The sequence below is a fragment of the Diospyros lotus genome, chromosome 14 (assembly GCF_014633365.1).
Source record: "Diospyros lotus cultivar Yz01 chromosome 14, ASM1463336v1, whole genome shotgun sequence".
NCBI lineage: Eukaryota > Viridiplantae > Streptophyta > Magnoliopsida > Ericales > Ebenaceae > Diospyros > Diospyros lotus.
The window spans coordinates 8,198,056-8,218,104 of record NC_068351.1 but is presented as its reverse complement, the minus strand read 5'-3'; the positions used below and the strand labels follow the sequence as shown (position 1 = coordinate 8,218,104).

General features: G+C 35.7%; 1 protein-coding gene across 1 annotated transcript in view; it reads right to left on the bottom strand.

Annotated features, from left to right (window-relative positions):
- The window catches only part of LOC127790812 (ferredoxin-dependent glutamate synthase, chloroplastic), a 76,575-nt gene that overhangs the window by 2,270 nt on the left and 54,256 nt on the right, over window positions 1-20,049 (bottom strand). The window contains exons 18-30 of the mRNA XM_052320507.1: window positions 15,262-15,377; window positions 14,933-15,130; window positions 14,653-14,763; window positions 14,283-14,522; window positions 14,092-14,190; window positions 9,782-9,877; window positions 9,488-9,685; window positions 9,309-9,383; window positions 7,233-7,361; window positions 7,019-7,117; window positions 1,050-1,192; window positions 862-955; window positions 353-591 (exon numbers count right to left, since the gene is read on the bottom strand). Of these exons, the coding sequence (XP_052176467.1) occupies window positions 353-591; window positions 862-955; window positions 1,050-1,192; window positions 7,019-7,117; window positions 7,233-7,361; window positions 9,309-9,383; window positions 9,488-9,685; window positions 9,782-9,877; window positions 14,092-14,190; window positions 14,283-14,522; window positions 14,653-14,763; window positions 14,933-15,130; window positions 15,262-15,377 (1,837 nt within the window). The remainder of the gene's footprint in view (window positions 1-352; window positions 592-861; window positions 956-1,049; window positions 1,193-7,018; window positions 7,118-7,232; window positions 7,362-9,308; window positions 9,384-9,487; window positions 9,686-9,781; window positions 9,878-14,091; window positions 14,191-14,282; window positions 14,523-14,652; window positions 14,764-14,932; window positions 15,131-15,261; window positions 15,378-20,049) is intronic.

Sequence of the window (20,049 nt, the reverse complement as noted above, 5' to 3'; positions counted from 1 at the left end):
CGGCAATAAACCACAATACACCCTACCAGTATGTCCACAGCGACAACATGGTAAGGTTGACCACATGAATTCTAGCTCTCTACCCTCTCCATTCATAGTTATATCTTCTATAAGGCCAGTATGTCCTATGCCAAGTTTAAGAATTTCCCACAAAATTCTCTTTGGTCTTCCTCTACCTCTTCTCCTACAAATTCCATTTCATTCACTTAGCTCACAGGTGAGTCTACTGGTCTTCTCTCACAAGTCCACACCACAACTATGCCCACACCAAAGACAAATAGTACAGTCTGGTATAGGACTGACTGATAATAATCCTAACAGGTAATTTAGCAGACAAGAAAAGAATGCTTACTTTCCAAGCACCACGACACAACCCCCGGTCATGTACTCACAACAATGGTCTCCAGTACCTTCAACCACAGCTTCTGCAAGAGAGTTTCTTACTGCAAACCTTTCCCCAGCCTTCCCTCTGGCAAAGACTTGACCACCTGTAGCCCCATATAAGCAGGTGTTCCCCACAATAGTGGCATCTTCAGGACAAACCCCAGCATTGTCAGCAGGAGTTACAACCAATTCACCTCCAGCCATACCCTAGAAAGTAAATGATAGAATAGAACAGTGAGAAGTGAATGACTCCCTACACAGAAAGTTAACTTCACTTTCATGAACTTGACTTGAAAAGACCAACTTGATATTATCTTATTAGCATAACTATAAAGAAGTAGCAGTATAAAATGAACCAGTGGCATCACATTATCTATCAATCACTCATATTTTCACACAACAGGATTACGCTGTTTCAACAAAAACCTCACTTTGAGTCTAGACCTTTAAGGTTCTACAATGCAACAGAACAATTACCTTTCCCACATAGTCATTAGCTTCTCCAACCAGCCGGATGTTCATTCCAGGTGTCAGAAAACAAGCGAAAGACTGTCCAGCACTCCCCGTGAACCTAATGTACGGAAAATTTTTCTTATCATCTTCTTTTCAAAGTGGATTACAATAGACTGAACAGAAAATGTGAATACTAGCACGCAAAAACCTACATAATATTCAGCTGCCCAGCAAAACCAGTGTCACCATATTTCTTTGCAACTACACCTGCTATACGCCCACAAACAGCACGGTCCACATTGTATATTTTTACGCTTTTATTAACCACCTTCTCATTCTCAATTGCATCTGAAATCTGTCAGGAAATAAAAAAAATATTCAATAAGAAAATAGAGTACAGATAAAAGAAAGTAAAAGAATTAGCAATTAGTTCTGGGTATAAAACTGTCAATAAAGTTGTGAGCACTATTCCCATCAATGATCATTAGAGTTTCATATCATAAAAGATTAATGCTAGTAATAGGAAATTCAATAACTATGTTATCATAATGGCAGCCCCACAACAACCATATCAATTAGAAATTTCACTTATGAAAAGGCACATAAACACATTTGTTTTCAAGATTGGTATGCCAAGTTTGGTGGTATACCAGACTGAGTTACACAACAATGTAAATTATACTTTGCACTAGTTTCTACTGGCAAGTACAAAGATTGAACCAAGCATGCTGAGATTTTTTGGTTGTCTTTTTCCCTCTGCTTACAATACTGTACCAGTTAACAAAATGACTTTTTAGGATTTAAAATTTGTTTTAATCTTTTTTCTTTAATCTATGAAATTGAATCAACCTTGCATTATACTATTTATAACTAATTGAATCAACCTTGCATTCTACTACTTATAACTAAAGTTAGAAATCCAGAAATCTTTCCTATAATTTTTGCTTTCCTAGAATTGTTTTGTTCCTAATATCTCTAGTTCTTTATTTCTGGAGTTTCCTTTTCAGGAAAATGTTACGTTTCCCTTATCTGTTCTTCCTTGATTGAGTTGACTAGTCCCAAATTATTTGGAATTGGTTGCCTAAATCGGGATCCACTATTGTAACAAATACCTAAGTGTACAGTGTACAGTGAGAAAATGCAGAAAAGTATTCTTTTCCACATGGTATCAGGGCAACCATCCTTGGGCTCTCTCTCAATCAGCCTTCACTGCTGATAATTGGCCTTCCTGCCAGTTTTTTCTGTCTCTGCACCTTCTGCAACTTGCCGATAATCGGCCTTGCCTTCTGCACCTTTGCTGTTTTTTTTCCGGCCTGCCTAGCACCTTTCTTCTCTATTCTTCCTGAATAGTCATAGTCGACCTTCTAAAATTTTTTTCTGACAGTGAGTGATACAGGAAGCGTTATCTCTACACCAACCGGGCTCGTTTTGCAGCCTTGAACAAAATTTACTGAATGGAGAACTTCCAAATAGGAGAGAATGCTGACTTGATGGAAAGAATTACATTCAGTGGTCACAAATTGTGAAGACACATCTTAAAGGGAGAGGAAAGCTTAGCCACCCGAAAGGAATCGGACCTAGCAAAGAGGATTCCAAGTTTCAAGCCTGGGATGAAGAAGACTCCACAATAATGTCATGGTTATGGAGCTTGATGCAACCTGACATCAGCAAAAACTGCATGTTTCTTCCCACTGCCCAAGAGATTTGGGAAACTATTTTGTCAGTCTTACTCCAAAGTTCAAGACGCAGTGGTCATATTCAAACTCAAGAAGAAGAATTCAACTACAAAACAAGGTACTCCTTCAGTCACCAAGTACTACAATGTCATGAAGGAACTTTGGCTTGAAATAGACCACTATCAAAACATACAGATGAAATGCCCAACAGATGCTAATACTCATCAAAGTTATATGGAGAGGGATCGAATATTTGAGTTTCTAGTAGGTTTGACCATGGAGCTTGATCATGTAATGAGATACTAGGGCACAAAATACAGTGATCACGAGAGGAAGAAGAAGAAGAAGAAGAAGAAGAAGAAGAAGAAGAAGAAGACTCTCGATAATTTCACTAATCCAAAGAAAATGAAAACATTAGCATAACAAACAAGAGGTGCAGCTATTTATACACATAGCGTAGCACTCTTAGTAATAAACAGTTCCTAGCGCCTAACTAACAAATAACCATAAGAACAGAAACACAATGAATGTCAAAACTTAAGTACAACAATACAATCAAGAACAACAATACAAAAATACTTATGCTTCCACAGATCAAGTTCGAGTTCAAATACTGGGAAAGAAGTGGCTACCATCATTAATTGAGGTTTTTGCTATTGTAAGAACTGAAGAGAGTCGATGAACAATTATGCTTGAGACCCAACAAGCAAAAGGGTCAGCCATGGTATCAAAGGGGGCAAGGACAGCAGCAGCCTTGGACAGAACTGAAAGCCAAATTCAGTGAAAACATCAACTCGAGATGGGTTATGGTGTAGTTATTGCAAGAAGCCACGATACACGAGATAACTACTACAAACTCCACGGAAGGGCCCAAGTTCTCAATCGGACTAGGGGTCAACACCAAGTCAATCTAACAAATGGAGAAGGAACTTCTTCTCAAGAGAAGCCAAAGTCCGTTGGCGCAAAGCCTTTACAAAGGGAAGAGCTTGATAAAATCAAGGCCTTTCCTGACTCTCTCTAAATCTTCTAATATGTGTTCAATAGCTCAATCAAGTGAGTGCTTAATCTCTGAAAACTCCAAGACTCAAAAAGGCTATAAATGTTATCACCCATGGACCTGTAGAGTCTTTGTCACCATAGATGTCACACTCAATGAAAAGAATCCTTATTTCCATTCCTTCAATCCCTATCTTTGGAGGGAAAATTCATTTGAAGATCTCATATTAGACTTTACACAACCACTTCCTTCCTCCACTCATATACCACCTTCTTTGTCTCCATCTAATTCATTGGAGGATATTGTGGCTCAAAAACAGCAACTGCCAGTTGAACCAGCTCCAAAGATAGCTCCGGAGGCAGAGCCAACCAAACTGCAAGTTTACTCAAGAAGGATGAAGTCCAATCTGGAACCAACACAAATCTAAGCAACTGAATCGATATAAGGTAATGAAATTACTCAACCTTCTTCATTTGTTGATGAACTTGAATTTTTTGATTTAGATTTACCTATTGTGTTGAGAAAAGCTAGCAAGAAATGTACCCATCATCCTATCTCCCAGTTGGTTTCACTTCACATGCTAGCACCTCAACACAAAGCCTTTATTACTGTTCTTGATTCAGTTGATATTCCCACCTCGATAAGTGAGACTTCAAAGAATAAGGATTGGGTGCAAGCTATGAAAGAAGAGATGAATGCACTAAAGAAGAATAGCAGTTGTGACTTTACCCATGGGGAAGAAACCGGTAAGATGCAAATGGGTTTACACCCTCAAGCATAAGGTAGATGGAACCCCTTGAAAGGTATAAGGCAAGGTTGGTGGCAAAAAGGGTACACTCAGACTTGTGGAGTTGATTACCAAGAGACATTTGTGCCAGTAGCAAAAATGAATACAATATGAGAATCACTCTCCCTTGTAGCTAATTTTAATTGGCATTTGTAGCAATTCGATGTGAATAATGCATCTTACATGGGGAGCTAGAAGAGGAAATTTTTATGGAGCCTCCAGATTTTGATAACTATGGAGCTAATCAAGTGTGCAACGAAAAAAGGCTTTGTATGATCTCAAACAATCCCCAAGAGCTTGGTTTGGAATATTCACAAAAATAATTGACGCAGCGTGTAGCGCGTGTGTGAAAAAAACACACCAAAATAAACTCTTGAAAGAGCAAACTTCAATGGTCAAAGCTTGGCTTTCAAGAAGACGCAAAAACAAGACTGTTTTGCTAAGAAAACCCAAATAGGTTGCTAAAATTTGATTGATTAAAACTTGATTACAAACTCTAGATCCTAGGCATATTTATAATATTTAGCTAATCCAAATCCATCTAATATTTGGAAAACAAAATCTAACTAGAATTCTAATAGAAATAAATCCTAAATAAAAGTCAACTACAATCTTAATAAAAATAAAACCCTAATCAAACATGAAGTAGAATCCTAAATCAAGTAGAAACATGAAATAGAATCCTAAATCAAGTAGAAATATAAAGTAGAATCCTAAATCAAGTAGAATTCTAAAACTTAAGAAGTATTAAAATAACATTATGGCACTACTATTTTGGTGATATTGTTCCAGTTTGGTTGGGTTGGCTTTGGGCCAAGTCTTGATTGGTGACCGCATCAATAATGCTTGGAATGGGCTACAAGTAAAGTAAGGGAGACCGCACACTATTTATTAAGCATTCAAATCAAGTACTTTCTTGGTACATTTTGGATCTCCTTAAACTGGATGTTTCAATAGCAAGGCAGGAAGTACTCCTACCAATCCAAACTACAAAATCATTGGAAAGGGAGAGAGTAGTGTGATCAATAAAGGAAGATATCAGAGACTAGTGGGTAGACTTATATATCTATCCCAGACAAGGTTAGGCATAGTTTATGCAGTTGGAGTGGTAAGTCAATTCATGCATAATGCTAAAGAAGAGCATATGCAAGTCTTCAGAATCCTTCATTATCATAAGGCATCTCAAGGGAAAGGTATCCTATTTAAGAAAGGTACCAAGTTGATTATTGAACCCTATATTGATGTTGATTATGCTGGGTCTCTTAAGGATAGAAGGTCTACATCAAGTTATTGTACTTTTTCGGGAGGGGAACTTAATAACTTGGCGAATCCCTCACTGATAGAAGGTCGACAACCGGGTATTTTGTGTTTCTAGGTGGAAATCTTGTGTTCTGGAGAAGTAAGAAGCAAAGTATTGCGGCCAGGTCTAGTGCAGAAGTAGAATTCAGGGCTATGTCCCTTAGTCTACGTGAGTTACTATGGATAAAAATTGTTCTAAAGGATTTGAAAATTGGTATTAAAGGTTCAATCAAATTATTTTGTGATAATCAATCAGCCATTAGTATTGCTCATAATCCTATTCAGCATGACAAAACAAAGCATATAGAAATAGACTGACATTTTATAAAGGAGAAGTTGGATGCAGGTCTAATTCATATTCCTTATGTTCCATCTAAAGAACAAGTTGATGTTTTAACTAAGGGACTTACTACTAGAAGATTTGAAGACTTGATAGGCAAGCTGGGAATGATAGATATTCATTCACCAGCTTGAGGGGGAGTGTTGATTCTTGAAGGATTAATAGAATGAAGAAGAAGGAAAGGTTGGCTCATTATCCAGAAGAGAAATTAGATGCTGGTCTGATCTTATGGTTTTTAGAAGTTTCTAAATCTAGATTAGGATACTTTCTTAATTAGGAAACTTTCCTAGAATTGTGTATAGGTAATCTTTCCTTATTTTCATGTGTTGTAATCTTTCCTATGTTGTATAATCCTCATCCCTATAAGAGGACTAGTAAGTGTACGTATGAATTAAGGAAGAATTTATTCAGTTCTTTACAATACTTTGTCAGCCAAACCCTGGCAAGAGGCTCTTTACAATACTTTGTCAGCCAAACCCTGGCAAGAGGCTCGGCAATTTAACTAGGTGATACCAAATCATATTGCAAGAAATATCCCAATCTGTCAATGGTTTGGTTGATCAAGCTAGATAAGATGGGATATAGCTCTAGACCATATCTGAATAGTGATTTTTCACTGTCAGGACTACTTCTCAAGAGGCAAGCAATTTTTATTTGGAGCACAATGTAAGGTCCTGAAGCATACACTCAACCTTCTACCAAAATATGTAACATCAGTACAGTTCATGGATCATTTAGAATACAATTAACCACTTAGTTTTGGTTAACTACATTTAGCATACTATATTTTACATTCAATACTACTTTGACAATATGAATTCTCAATCCTGGTATTTAGCCCCCTACACTTAAGGTCAAGCCGTCAAAGTACAATTTCAGCCATCAAGTTCATGTTTGCAATATAATGGAAAATACCATGTTCGTGATAGAACACTTGGAATGGTTTGGTTGAAGAAAAAGTTGAAACTATCTAAAGTTGGAAACTGAGGATGATTATACTGAACTGAAAAATGAACAAATTGTAAAACTAAAGTTAGTATCTACATCTTCACTGTTCTATGCAAACCATGAATATTATTTACCTCAGGATCTGAAAGTATAATATCATCCAAGACAGGGCCGTTACTATGAACATCCTGATTCCTGATTTCAGTACTGCTCCACTTTGGTAATCCAGCACTCTGAAAAAGCAAATATAATATATATATATATATATAGTTTATCCATTAAACAGGCCAAGAACAAATGAATCTCCAAGGGGCAGAAAACATATAGAAACATCAGGTTAATACATACAGAAAGAATATAGCTGAGATCAAGATGCTGTGTTTTCATCAATGAAATATCCCGTGGTCTTAACAGATCTGTTCTGCCAACAACATCATCCAACTTCTCATAGCCCAGTTGTGCTAAGATTCCCCTTACCTGACCGCAAAAAACAAAAAAAGAAAGTTCGATGACCATTGTCAAATAGAGCAATAGAACCTAAAAATAAAAAAATACATGTGAAAAGACACTGTATTCCAACCAAAAGGAAAAAAAGAATAGAAAAAAGAACACGAGACATAGACCGAATTATAGGGTCGGCCCAGATTGAATCATAGAATTAGTAGTGTAAAATTGAGCCAGGACTACGCTTTGGGTAGTAACTCTAATCTAGGATTTGAGTCGTAATTCTACTCTAGGACTTGAGTCCGTCACAAATTGAAAATTACAATTTTGTAATTGACTGCGAAGTGGATTTTCTTGTGTGTAGTTCACATTTCAAATTCGAAATCTACACACCTGGAAACATGTCCCTCAAAGTTTACCACTTGATCATCCTCAAAGCACAAGAAGGGCTTATATTTTCCATTACCAAAATAGCAACTCTTTTTCCTCAAAGCCCCCAACTGCTTAGTGTGATATGAGGGGAAGCTCAAAAATCAGAGTTCCAAAGCCATCAAGATTTCTATTAGCTTTTCTTCCACTGGGACCTCATCAAGTTACTTTCCTCGATCTTAGAGTGCCCCCCCCCCCCCCCCCCCAAAAAAAAAAAGGTTAATTTGCTTTTGTTTTAAATACACAAAATTAGATAGGTCAAACTTAAATCATCATCGAATTTTTTAATTTAAATAATCATCTAAGTTTTTTAAATGTTTATTTGCATTGTCCTCAATATTAATGCAAAACAGTCATTAAAAGAACTCCATAAAGCATAAGTTGGATTGTTAATATCTGATTTTTGACAGTTTTATCTTATGTAGGAAAATGTAACATTGTCACTCACTAAAATGAATTGTCAAACCCATTTTTCAACATGTAATTTGATCAGAAAACAGGTTGATGCAAACAGATCACCCATTTACATGACGTTGTTTGACTTTGCATAATGGGAAGGAACTCAGTGAATCCAAAGATCATTGCCAATTTCAATTTATGTGCTATCTAACTACTCAAATGATGAAATTGTTAGGGGCTTGTTAGTTGTAGAAAATAGGTTCCAGTTTTTAATCTCCAATTTTCTATAAAATTTCTAGTTTTCATTTTTCATAGAAAATATGAAAAATGCTTTCAAATGTTAGAAAAACAGAAAACTAATTTCCAATCTAGAAAATTAGAACATAAGTTCAAAAAAGAGAGATGCTTCAGTTTCTTTTGTGTAACTTGTGTTGGAGAGGAGATGGGGATGATTTGGGAAAAATTTTCAGAAAACCACATTATCCAAATTTCCAAATTAATAAGGACAATATACAAAACTTTTTTAGGTGTTCTCCAAGTTCAATCAATTTTGGAAACCTGAGTTTTCCAAATCTCCATTTTCCATTTGAATTTTTTTTTTTTTTTTTTTTGTATTTGAATAAGATTTCTAATTTTCTGTTTTCTGTGGAGTAATTTTCTGGAAAATTGGGGCTGTTTTCCACAACTATACAGCCTCTTATTCTACTCCAGCTTTATTCAAAAACTTAGAATCAGACAAAATCAAGAATTAAAATCTCAGTTCTATAGAGTATAGACCATTTATTTGAACCAAACAAAATTGGACAGAATTAAAGAATTACTCAATTAAATAGTCAATGCTGTAAAATACATCAAAGAATGCCCCAACTATCATTCACATAGGGATAATCTGTTGTGTATCTTTCAGGTGAATCAATACCATTTTGTCAACTAATCACACATTTTTCTATTTAAGATTTTGCCAAAGCAGAGCACATTCAACTTTTGTTCTGTAATAGCATAACTTCTCCCATACTAAATGGCTGATTAATGACCAGGAAAATTGCACTGTGGTTTTTTATGTAACAGAATAGTTGAAAAGCTCAAATTGGAGATACTAGGCATAGAAGCACCAAATCCGTCAAACAGTCAAAAGACAGGCATATAGGTTACCTCTTCAGCAACATATAGAAAGTAGTTCACAAGGTCACCAGGCACACCAGGGAAACGAGCTCTTAATTCTTCCCTCTGAAATATTAATATTAGAGAAGGAAAAATGGCAGAGGTATCAAATTATAGCAACAGATAAGGAAATTTGGGAACAACACAGTGTTAACCTTTATAATAGATACCTGACTGGCAACGCCAACTGGACAATTGTTTGTATGGCAAATGCGGGCCATAACGCATCCAGTAGCAATCATTGCCACAGAACCAAATCCATATTCATCGGCACCCATTGCTGCAGCCATTAGGACATCAATACCACTTTTGAAGCCTCCATCAACTCTTAGAATGACCCTTTCTCTCAGTCCATTCTCAATGAGTGTCTGAAACAAGTTATCTACAAAAATTTAGAATCTGAAGCAAATCCTAAAGATCTTCAAGGAATAGATATAGTTCCTCATTTAAATTTGTAAGAAGACCTGGTGTGTTTCTGTAAGCCCAAGTTCCCAAGGACCACCAGCATGCTTGATGGAACTTACAGGGCTGGCTCCAGTTCCCCCATCATGCCCTGATATCTACAAACCAAGTTACTTGTATTAGTGAACTACTTCAGGGAATCTTAGTTCCAGCATTCAAACGACAACTAAATTGTTACTTTCAAAGACACCTTATGTTCTCATATGCAAACTGATAAAATTATGAAGAACTTATCAACATAGATGACTATCAAATAGAGAGTTAACTTTATCTTTTATACTATTGTTTTACTCAACATGTCCCCTCGCTTGTGGCCAAGCTTTCATTGATAACTACTCCAACCACACGCAACATTTTAAATATTGGATTGGCAGTGAGGTAACTTAGGACCTGTGCTTGCTCTAATACTATGTTGAATTGTTAACCATTATTTGATCTAAAAGCTTAAGTTGTTAGATAAAGGGTTAATTTTTTATCTCTTATACTATTATTTTACTCTCAACAGTTTTGAAAGCTGTGCATATTTAATTATGTGAAACCATGAACAGATTAAAGAGGCTTACAGCACAATTACCAAGTAATGGTGAAGTTCATAATAATTGTGTATCAAATTTGAGTTAATAGTTAGTTCTTTAACCTATACATAAGATTTTCTTTACTATGAGATACTCTTTTTAGCAATGTTTTAAAAACTGGACCAGGTATTGAACTGGAAAGAGAAGAGGGTCAGTGGTCTAACTGAGTTGGACCAGACTGTATTTTTTATTAAATAAATATGTACAAAATATAAAAAAATTATGATTTAAAAAATTAAAACCCATAATATAATTTCACTATAACTTCAAAATTCAAGCGATTCCATAGAAATACAAATTTTAAAAGGCTAAAAGCAGATAAAAAGAAACAATAAATTAAAATAAAATGTTTATTTTTATTTTTTAAATTGAAAATAATAAATAGTTACATAAAATTAAAAAAAAAATTCTGCCATCACATAGAGATGGCAGAGCAGAATCTCAAATCTCAAGAAATAAATTAAATGGCCATCCATTCAAAACATCAGGCTTGATATTTGAGAATAGAAATTAAAGACATGTCCATCAGTTCATGGCTATCAGTTGGAAAATACAACAATTTTGAATCAAATAAGATCTGAAAGCAATGGCATGAGGGAGATGATGAATGCAAAGGAAGAATCGACAGCAGTAACTACATGAAACGGGAGCAATGAGCTGGTTTCTTGGGCTGAGAAGGTGGCCATGGGCAGATATGCAGCAGAGATAAGGATCCACCGATGAAAGAGAGGCATTGGTAGGGGACTTTGAAACTGCAGAGGAGGCACCCTGTGCCTGCTACAGAGCCTTCCACTCCGTGAGGCATCTCACACCAACTTCCTCTACTCTGACATGCCTCCCTCCTCCCTCACTTCCGTTCTCTCTCCTGAGGATGCCCCTCACCACTACCACCTCTCTGCTTTTCCAAAATTGCTTTAAACCAGTTGTACTGGGGCGGTTCAGCTGGTTCATGGTTGAACCATCCGGTTCAACAAAAACTGAACCGCTCCTAGGCATTCAGATTATATATGCTGACCAAACCTGAACACTGGCTAATTGCCGGTCCAAACGGTAGGACCAACCAGTCTGGTTGGTTTTAACATTGACTTTTTAAGTTGAATAGAAATGACTCTTCCTCCATGTTCTTGATTAGTGACAAAAAACTAATTATTTCAGACTATATAGTAGTGTTTCGGTGAGTTTCAATATGTTTTGGTTTGTTTCATTAGAACTTTTAGAATTTGTATTGGATTCCTAGACAAAGAAACTTTAGAACTTTTAAAATGGAAACGAATGAAATGTTATTCCTTGACTTGCAGACCCCATCCTATACAAAGTACAAATTTATATTATCCAAAAAATAATTCCGTGCTAGCCTCTAGAAGTATGTTATTACAAAAAGGGTAAATTACAATGAACACCTCTGAGGATGAACACCTCTGAGGGCTGGTCTAAAAACAAATAAAACCAGTCATTTGTATCCTGATAAACGATAATGATTAAAAAAAATAACCATTTAACCCATTAAATACAATTCAACAACAACCAAACAATCCCAAGCCTTAATCCCACTAAGTGGGGCCAAGTATATGAATTTTAGACCTCCATGGATCTATATCCATGGCAATATGCACCCATTAAAAATAATAGTTTAATTTATTCAAGAAACAATAGTTATATAATCTTAGTTAACAATATGAGATTGTCCTTTGGCACTCCTCTGTCCGACCATCCCACAGCCCAAGCACATTTTCATATGAAAAATTTATATAACCAACTTCAATAAATTTTTATAACAAAAGTTTTCGGCAAACAAACTTCAACAAATCTATATGGAAAAAAATCTCAGCAACAAAAAAAAAAAAAAAAACTATACAAACAATTTAATATAAGGAAACTTTGATAAGACAAATATCATACAAATAAATTTTTTACATTTTTTTCATTACAATTTTGTATAAAAATTTAATATAAGAAAATTTTTTAATAAGGGTATAAAAAAATTTGTATGCAAGCAAACTTTCATAAAATAAATTTTATACTAAGCAAAACTTTCATACACAAAAAATTATACAACCAAAGTTTTTCCTACTAGCTTGTATAATAATTTTTATACAAAATTTTAAAATTTTTTATAGAGAAAATTTTATACAGGAAAATTAAAAATAGTTTGTAGATAAGAGTCCATTGATAGGAAAAATTGGCAAGCTAGAATTCATATAGCCGACTCCACATATTATGATTAAGACTTGATATACAAAAACATAAGAGTAATTTTTAAATTTTATATACAAGCAACCTTTGAGAAGGAGCAAAAGATACTTATACAAAACTATAATAAAAAAATTGATTGTATAAAATTTGCTCCGTCAAAATTTTCCGTGTATAAGTTTACTATATAAAAACTTTTACACAACGTATGTTACAAACATTGCTTCTACACTATTTTTTGTTTAAAATTTTTATATACAAAGTTACTTGTATAAATATTTTGTATGTATAACAATTGTCTTTTCTCATAATTTTCAAGGTTAATATGTCAACTTTGATATTTGCAGGGCATTTTTGGCAATCCAACTCATATTTGTGGGGCATTTTTCAAGGTTAATATGTCAACTTTGATAGTTACATGGTGGATGACTTATGGAAATCATACTCCAAACTTGCAACAAATGGCGAGAAGGATTCTCTCGTTAACCACTAGTTCATCCGGTTGTGAAAGAAATTGGAGCACTTTTGAAGGGGTTAGTGTATATTTTAAAACATTTTTAATATTTTAATTTCATTATCTCTATGAATTATATTTATTTAATATCAATTAGTTATCCTTATCCACTTATCATTTATATTGATATTGCTTTTATTTTATTTATGTAGATACATACAAAGAAAAGAAATAGACTAGACGCGAATCAATAGAACAATCTAGTCCATGTCCAATTTAATGCAAAATTGATGAACAAGCACAAAAGGGAGAAGAAAATGAATGTAGATGTGCTACTTGCTAGTGATGTTAGTGATGCACAAGGATGAATCGTTGATAGAGAAGATGATGAAGAAGTTGAGCCTGGTACGAGGCTCACTTGGGAAGTGGTTGGTGAAGCATCGAGAGAAGACGAGATGCTTCAATCTCGAAGAAGTTCTAGGATGAGAGAGCTTCATGAAGATGATTTTCAATCAGAAGAAGAAAGATGAGCAAGAAATCAATAAATTTGATTTGAAGTCCGACGAAGATCGTGTGTTGGAAGAATATGGAGAGGAAGAAGTCCAATTAGAAAGTTAGATTCTTTCGATATGGTTTATGTTGTATTATTGTTGCTTCTACCTTCTTGAACCTAGAACTAATATAACAGTTTGTTTTCTCAGCCTTAATTTCATTATTTCACTGTCTTTTTAACTTTGATTTACTTGAAAATAATATCAAATTACATCAAAAGGTTTTTTTTTATATAAAAAAATAACATTTTTCCTAGGCTCTGCCTAGGAGCCCTAGGCGTTAGGCCCCAACCTGGCGGCTAGAGAGCGCCTAGCGCATTTTAGAACACTGGTTACAACTTAAAAAAGTAAGGGTAATCAGCGTAATTTTTGGAAGATGAAAGGTCATATCTGTTTTTAGACCAAATCTTAGGGATGGTTAATGTAATTTACTCTTACAAAATAAAAAAATAAAAAAACAAATTGATGTTTGTCAAAGGCATCTGCATGGAAAAAACAAACATAATGCTCTGTTACTTATAGACCATAAGAAACTTGTTTACCTGTATAATATCAGCATTACCCTTTGCAACCCCAGAAGCAACAGTACCGATTCCAGCTTCTGCCACAAGCTTTACAGACACCTTAGCCTTAGGGTTGACCTGGCCATTGATCAGAAATTAAAAATAATTATCCTCGTGGCTCTAAAAATCACATTTAGATATTGAAATAGTTAAAATGATAGAATTTTCACCTGATGGAGGTCAAAAATCAATTGGGCAAGATCCTCAATAGAATAGATATCATGGTGTGGAGGTGGGGATATAAGGGGAACCCCAGGCTTGGAATTTCTTAGTCTTGCAATATACGCACTAACTTTTTTCCCCGGCAATTGGCCACCTTCACCAGGCTTTGCACCTTGAGCAATTTTGATCTCTAACTGATCAGCATTGGCCAAGAATGTTGGAGTGACACCAAAACGACCTGAAGCAACCTGAAGAAATGCAATAATTTTTATGTGAAGCAACATTAAAACCTCTATGGATCTTTCAAGTACAGTACCTCTATAAGCATTTTAACATAGTCTTAATATGTTTTTAACAATATACAATGACACTTTTGACCTGCTTGATAGCACTTGTAGCAGTATCCCCATTTTGAAGACCTTTGAGATGAGGCAATGTTGGCGAGTAGCCATCAACAACATCAGTAAGTGGTTTCCACCTAATTGGGTCCTGAATGAAAATAATTATTAAATAATGCCCTTGAACAGGCCATGGTAGAAGGAAAAAAAAAAAAATCAAGAATACATAAAATGAACTTATCAAAGTTGTGCATGGAATGGGAAAATAAAGCCAGGAAAATGATTGTACACTATGCTTTGTTAATTACTAAATAAACTACCTCACCACCTTCTCCTGAATTAGATTTCCCACCCAATCTATTCATTGCAACAGCAATTGCTTCATGAGTTTCCCTAGATATAGCACCAAGTGACATTCCACCAGTACAAAATCGTTGAACAATAGATGAAGCAGGTTCAACCTTCCCAACTGGAATTGGGACACGATCACTCTTGAACTCGAGAAGATCACGGAGGACCTATTTTAAACAAAAAAAGTAGCTGTTAAATGAGATTATTTCCTGAGTTTTGATTTTTAAGAATTAATGGACAACTTGCAGAGGTCAGCCACATTATAGAAAAAGAACAATAACTAACTTCAAAAACTTACATTCACCGGCCGGTTAGCCAAATGCTGCTGATACACTGAATAAGCACTTTCACTCTTTTGACGAACAGCTTTGTGCAACAGTTTAGACATCTCAGGGTTGTTTCCGTGATATTCCCCTTTTCATAATGTAAGATAAATAGAACATGAGCAAAATTAAGTAATGATTAAAGAGTGACTTCAAGCAGTAAAACATATTAAATCATTTTCTGGGAAAGAGGTGAGATGGGGCAATATATGATTCAGGAACGATCCAATATAAGACGCAAGTTTCCATCTTTTTGAAAATAATGACAAGAAGCATAAAAGGGGAAAAACCTTCACACATTAAGCATACCAGCAGGCTAATACACCCAAAAACAGCACTATATATCTACAGAGATGAATAAGCTTCCTGAAAAAATCAACTACCTAAGATAAACAGAAATGAGCAACAAAGTGGAAAAAAGAAAGAAAACTACTACTTTCAGGTGAGAAAAGGAGCTCTGACATCCTCAGAAGACCTACAACCTCAAAAAACATGTGTAACAGTGTAATGCAACCCCAATACCTCCTCCTCGTATAACCAAAAGTCCAAGAAGATAAGAGACCTTTCACAGAGCAAGGCATGATCCACTCAACCCAAATGCCATATATAAATAATGGTCCATGTTTACCTAGCAACCATGTGATGGAGTAAGAATGGTAAAGAAAACCAAGCACAAGAAATAGAGACAATTGGGTGGTTAGGCAAACTATAGAGACAATTTTTCATTCATTATGTATTTATTTATTTTCTAAGTGACAGTTTTTTCTGTGTGTAACTGCCATCATATGAGCAGTTACAATTTGTGTATAAATTTGTCCAATCCAAATAATAAGGTGAGGAGTTTTTTTTGTCTAAAATGAACATGGCATTAGAGCATTTCTGATTAGAAATTCCTCCATCGTCCCAATGGCGTCCTTCACCACATTAGTCTCTTCTTCTTCCTCTAAGTACCCATTGTTCCTAGTTCTAATTGACATTTGGTTATGATGTTCATAAGCGATAGAGGAAAAGATGATTATCTTAATGGTGAACAACCTAAACCAAATTCAACATATTCGAAGTACAAGACATGGAAGGTAAAAAACAATATGGTAATGTCATGGCTTGTAAATTCCATGACTAATGAAGTCGGAGTAAATTTCATCCTCCACAAGATGGCACAAGAGAATGCCACAAAGGAGAAGTATTCCGACTCTAAAGATACATCAAATCGGAGTAAATTTCATCCTTCGCGGGACGGCACAAGAAATCTGGGATGTTGCAAAGGAGAAGTATTCCGATACTAAAGACATAGCAGAGACACTGTTAGGAGACCTCTCAAACACCCAATATTTTAATCATCTAACTAAAATATTGGCAGCAACTCAACATGTTCAAAGTGACCTAAATGGACAAACACATCATAAAAAGAAAGATGAAGGTGGATTTCCTACATACCAAGGATCTATCGAAGACTACCTACCGAATACTCAGTTTGAAGATGTAAAGATCAAAGTTGGGTTTTTTTAATAATTACAGCCCAGCTAAAGGGGGCATGTAGAAAATTGTGTACAAGAAATAGAGACAGTTAGGTAGTTAGGCAAACTAAAGAAACAGTTTTTCATTCATTATACATTTATTTATTTTTTAAGTGACAGTTTTTTCAATGTGTAACTGCCACCATATAAGCAATTACCATTTGTGTATAAATTTGTCCAATCCAAATAATAAGGTGAGAAGTTTCTTTGTCTAAAATCAACAAATGGCTTGACCCTTTCTTAATGCATATTGCAAAGCACTAAAGCATCTTGGAGATCGTACGACAAAAAATTAAGAGAAGACAAAGAGAAAGAAAGGAAAAAGAATCTTGACAGAACAATTGGGAACAGGTTTTATAATGCAAAACAAAATTTCTATCTTTCATCCATCAACGGAAGTGATACATCCTATATATATAGGTCTTCCTAGACAACAACCACCAAAAAACTAATATAACTCCCAATAACTGACCATAACTATAAAAATTAAGCTTAATTTCTAACACCCCCTCTTAAACTTAATTCCTTTGGGTCACTCCATGTAGACTTTGAAAATTGAAAAACACATCATATTTGAGAGGCTTTGTGAAGATATCCGCAATCTTTTCTTTTTCTTTTCTTTTTTTGAAATAAGTGAGCACAAATATATTAATGAAACCATAGGAGAAATACACCAATGACCCACAACAAGAGAGTTCCATACAATCCATAACACCCCCCCCCCCCCCCAAAACACCAACCATTAGGGGGACCATGGCAACCCAAAACTGACTTCAAAACCATCAAGCCTAGATGAGGGAGAAGAATTTAGCGGTCAAGAGTATAAACATACATGATGACCTAGTCCATAGAGTAAGGGAAAGATGACTCCACAGCCCTAACCCAAGCCACTAACCTGGCAAGTACCAAGTTAAAGATATCAACTGCACCTGACCCCCGATATTTGGAAACTAACCTACTTCACTCCAGCCACATCGTCCATAGCACTACATATAAAAGAGACTTCCATACCTTCCTTTGCCCATTACCCCGAGAAAAATAATCCCACTAATCAGATAGACCCCCAACCGATCTTGGACAAATCCACTCATAGCCCCACCATCTAAAGATCTTCCGCCACAAGCACAAGACAGCCTCACAATGGACGAAGAGGTGGTCCACAAACTCCGGGACAGAGCCACAAAAGACCAAAAGCAGATCGTCCCCCTGCAGAATTCCTTTCCTACCCAAATTGTCCTTTGTGTTAATTTTCCCCCATACACACAAACAACTCCACTTTTGGAGGCTTTGTGAAGATATCAGCAATCAAATCAAGTGTCTTCACAAAACTAAGTTTCAAAGTCTGCTTGAAGTGATCCAAAGGAATTAAATTTAAGAGGGGGTGTTAGAAATTAAACTTATTTTTTATAGTTATGGGAAGTTATTGGGAGTTATGTCATTTTTTTAGAACACAAACTAATATCAACATGTGCACACACACACACACATATGTATGTATATGCATGCATGATCAAACGATACAATAAAAAAGACCAAAATGTACCCCCAAAAAGAAAAAAGACACCCATAAAACATATTACAAAACCTCCACTACTACTACAACATTTTACATTTTCAAAGGCTCTAAATCTACTCCTCCTCCTCGTGTCCTTGTTTTGAACAAAGGTAATACTTAACATTACCAACAATTCATGAGATCATCCACATACAAACAAACAAAGGTGGAGGGGGAGAGAGAGACCTTGGGGGATCAGAGGTTGTTTAAAGAAAAGGCGGCGATGGAATTAAAAAAAGGGTCTTTGGGTGTTGTTAGCTATGGCATCATCAATGCCATCATAAATGTGGGATTGAATTCCCACCGCTTTGATACCACAATGTTAGAGATCGTACGACAAAGAATAAGGGAAGAGAAAGAGAAAGAGAGAGGAAAAAGAATCTGGACAGAACAATTGGGAATGGGTTTTATGATTGCAAAGCAAGATTTGCCTCTTTTATCCATCATCGGAAGAGATACATCCTATATATATAGGTCTTCCTAGACAACAACAATAAAAACCTGACATAACTCCCAAAAACTGACCATAACTTCCCATAACTGTTGATGTTTTTCCCGAGTTAATGTGCTGGAAGTTTAGAGGAAATCAGGAGAGATTATGAGGATGAACCAGGGTAAATCATTTCTATGACATGAACCATACTTTGTAATAGTCGGTTATCTCCCTTAGGAAGGTCCACCCTTTTAGTTTATAAATAGGAGGGCAAGGGGACATGTTATGATCATCAATCATTTTTATCATTCCATTCTCTTGTTCGAGTGCAATAAGAAAAGAGAGAGAGTTGTGATATAGAAAAGTTCTTGGAGTCTTTTTGTGAGTATTGTAATCGAGAGATAAGAGAAGGCAAGTGAGTGATTCTTATACTGATTTCTGAAGTTCTTAGTGGATTGTTCTCTTTGTTGGAATGCTGGATGTAGTGTCATTTCTATGACATGAAACAGGGTAAATCAACATGCATCATCTTGTGGTTTGAATTTCTGTTCTCTTTCAATTCTGTGAATTATTTACTTTCTGTTTTATATTTGTGTTGTGATTGATTCGGTGAGGATTGAGTGAGTATATTGGGCAATATCAATGTTCGATTTTAACAATAACTATAAAAATTAAGTTTAATTTCTAACAAAGCAAGCATCAAGAAGGCAAGATCTTTTGCCTTCCCCTCAAATTCTCAACTGCAATAATAGCCCCACACCATCCAACCCATAGATAGAATGCTCCCTTTGGTCATGTACCGTCTCTCCAAACCCTTTTCCAATGGATAGAATGCCAACCACGAGCTTTCAAAAGAAAGACAACATAGAGAATAAACCATTGAAGGACCTTTCCACAATGCACATTATAACGCTTGCTGGACTGAACCATCCTGAAGCCTCTCAAATAATCTATTTATTTATTCATTATTTCCATCCTGCAAATACCTTCAGAACTTGATTCTGATCCCGATATGAACGAGAGAGAGAGAGAGAGAGGAAGAGAGAGAGAGAGAGAGAGAGCAACAGTATGCTATCAGATAATTGGAATGAACTGCAACACTAAATAACTCCAGGAAGTCCTCATCAAAAGCATCTGGCCACACAAGGAATCATCCCAAAATAGCACCTTCCTCCATAACCTACATCAGAGGCAGTCAGCTTCAGAAATCTTCCTGACCCTCATTCCCTCCACAATTCATTCTATAAGGCCCTGTAAT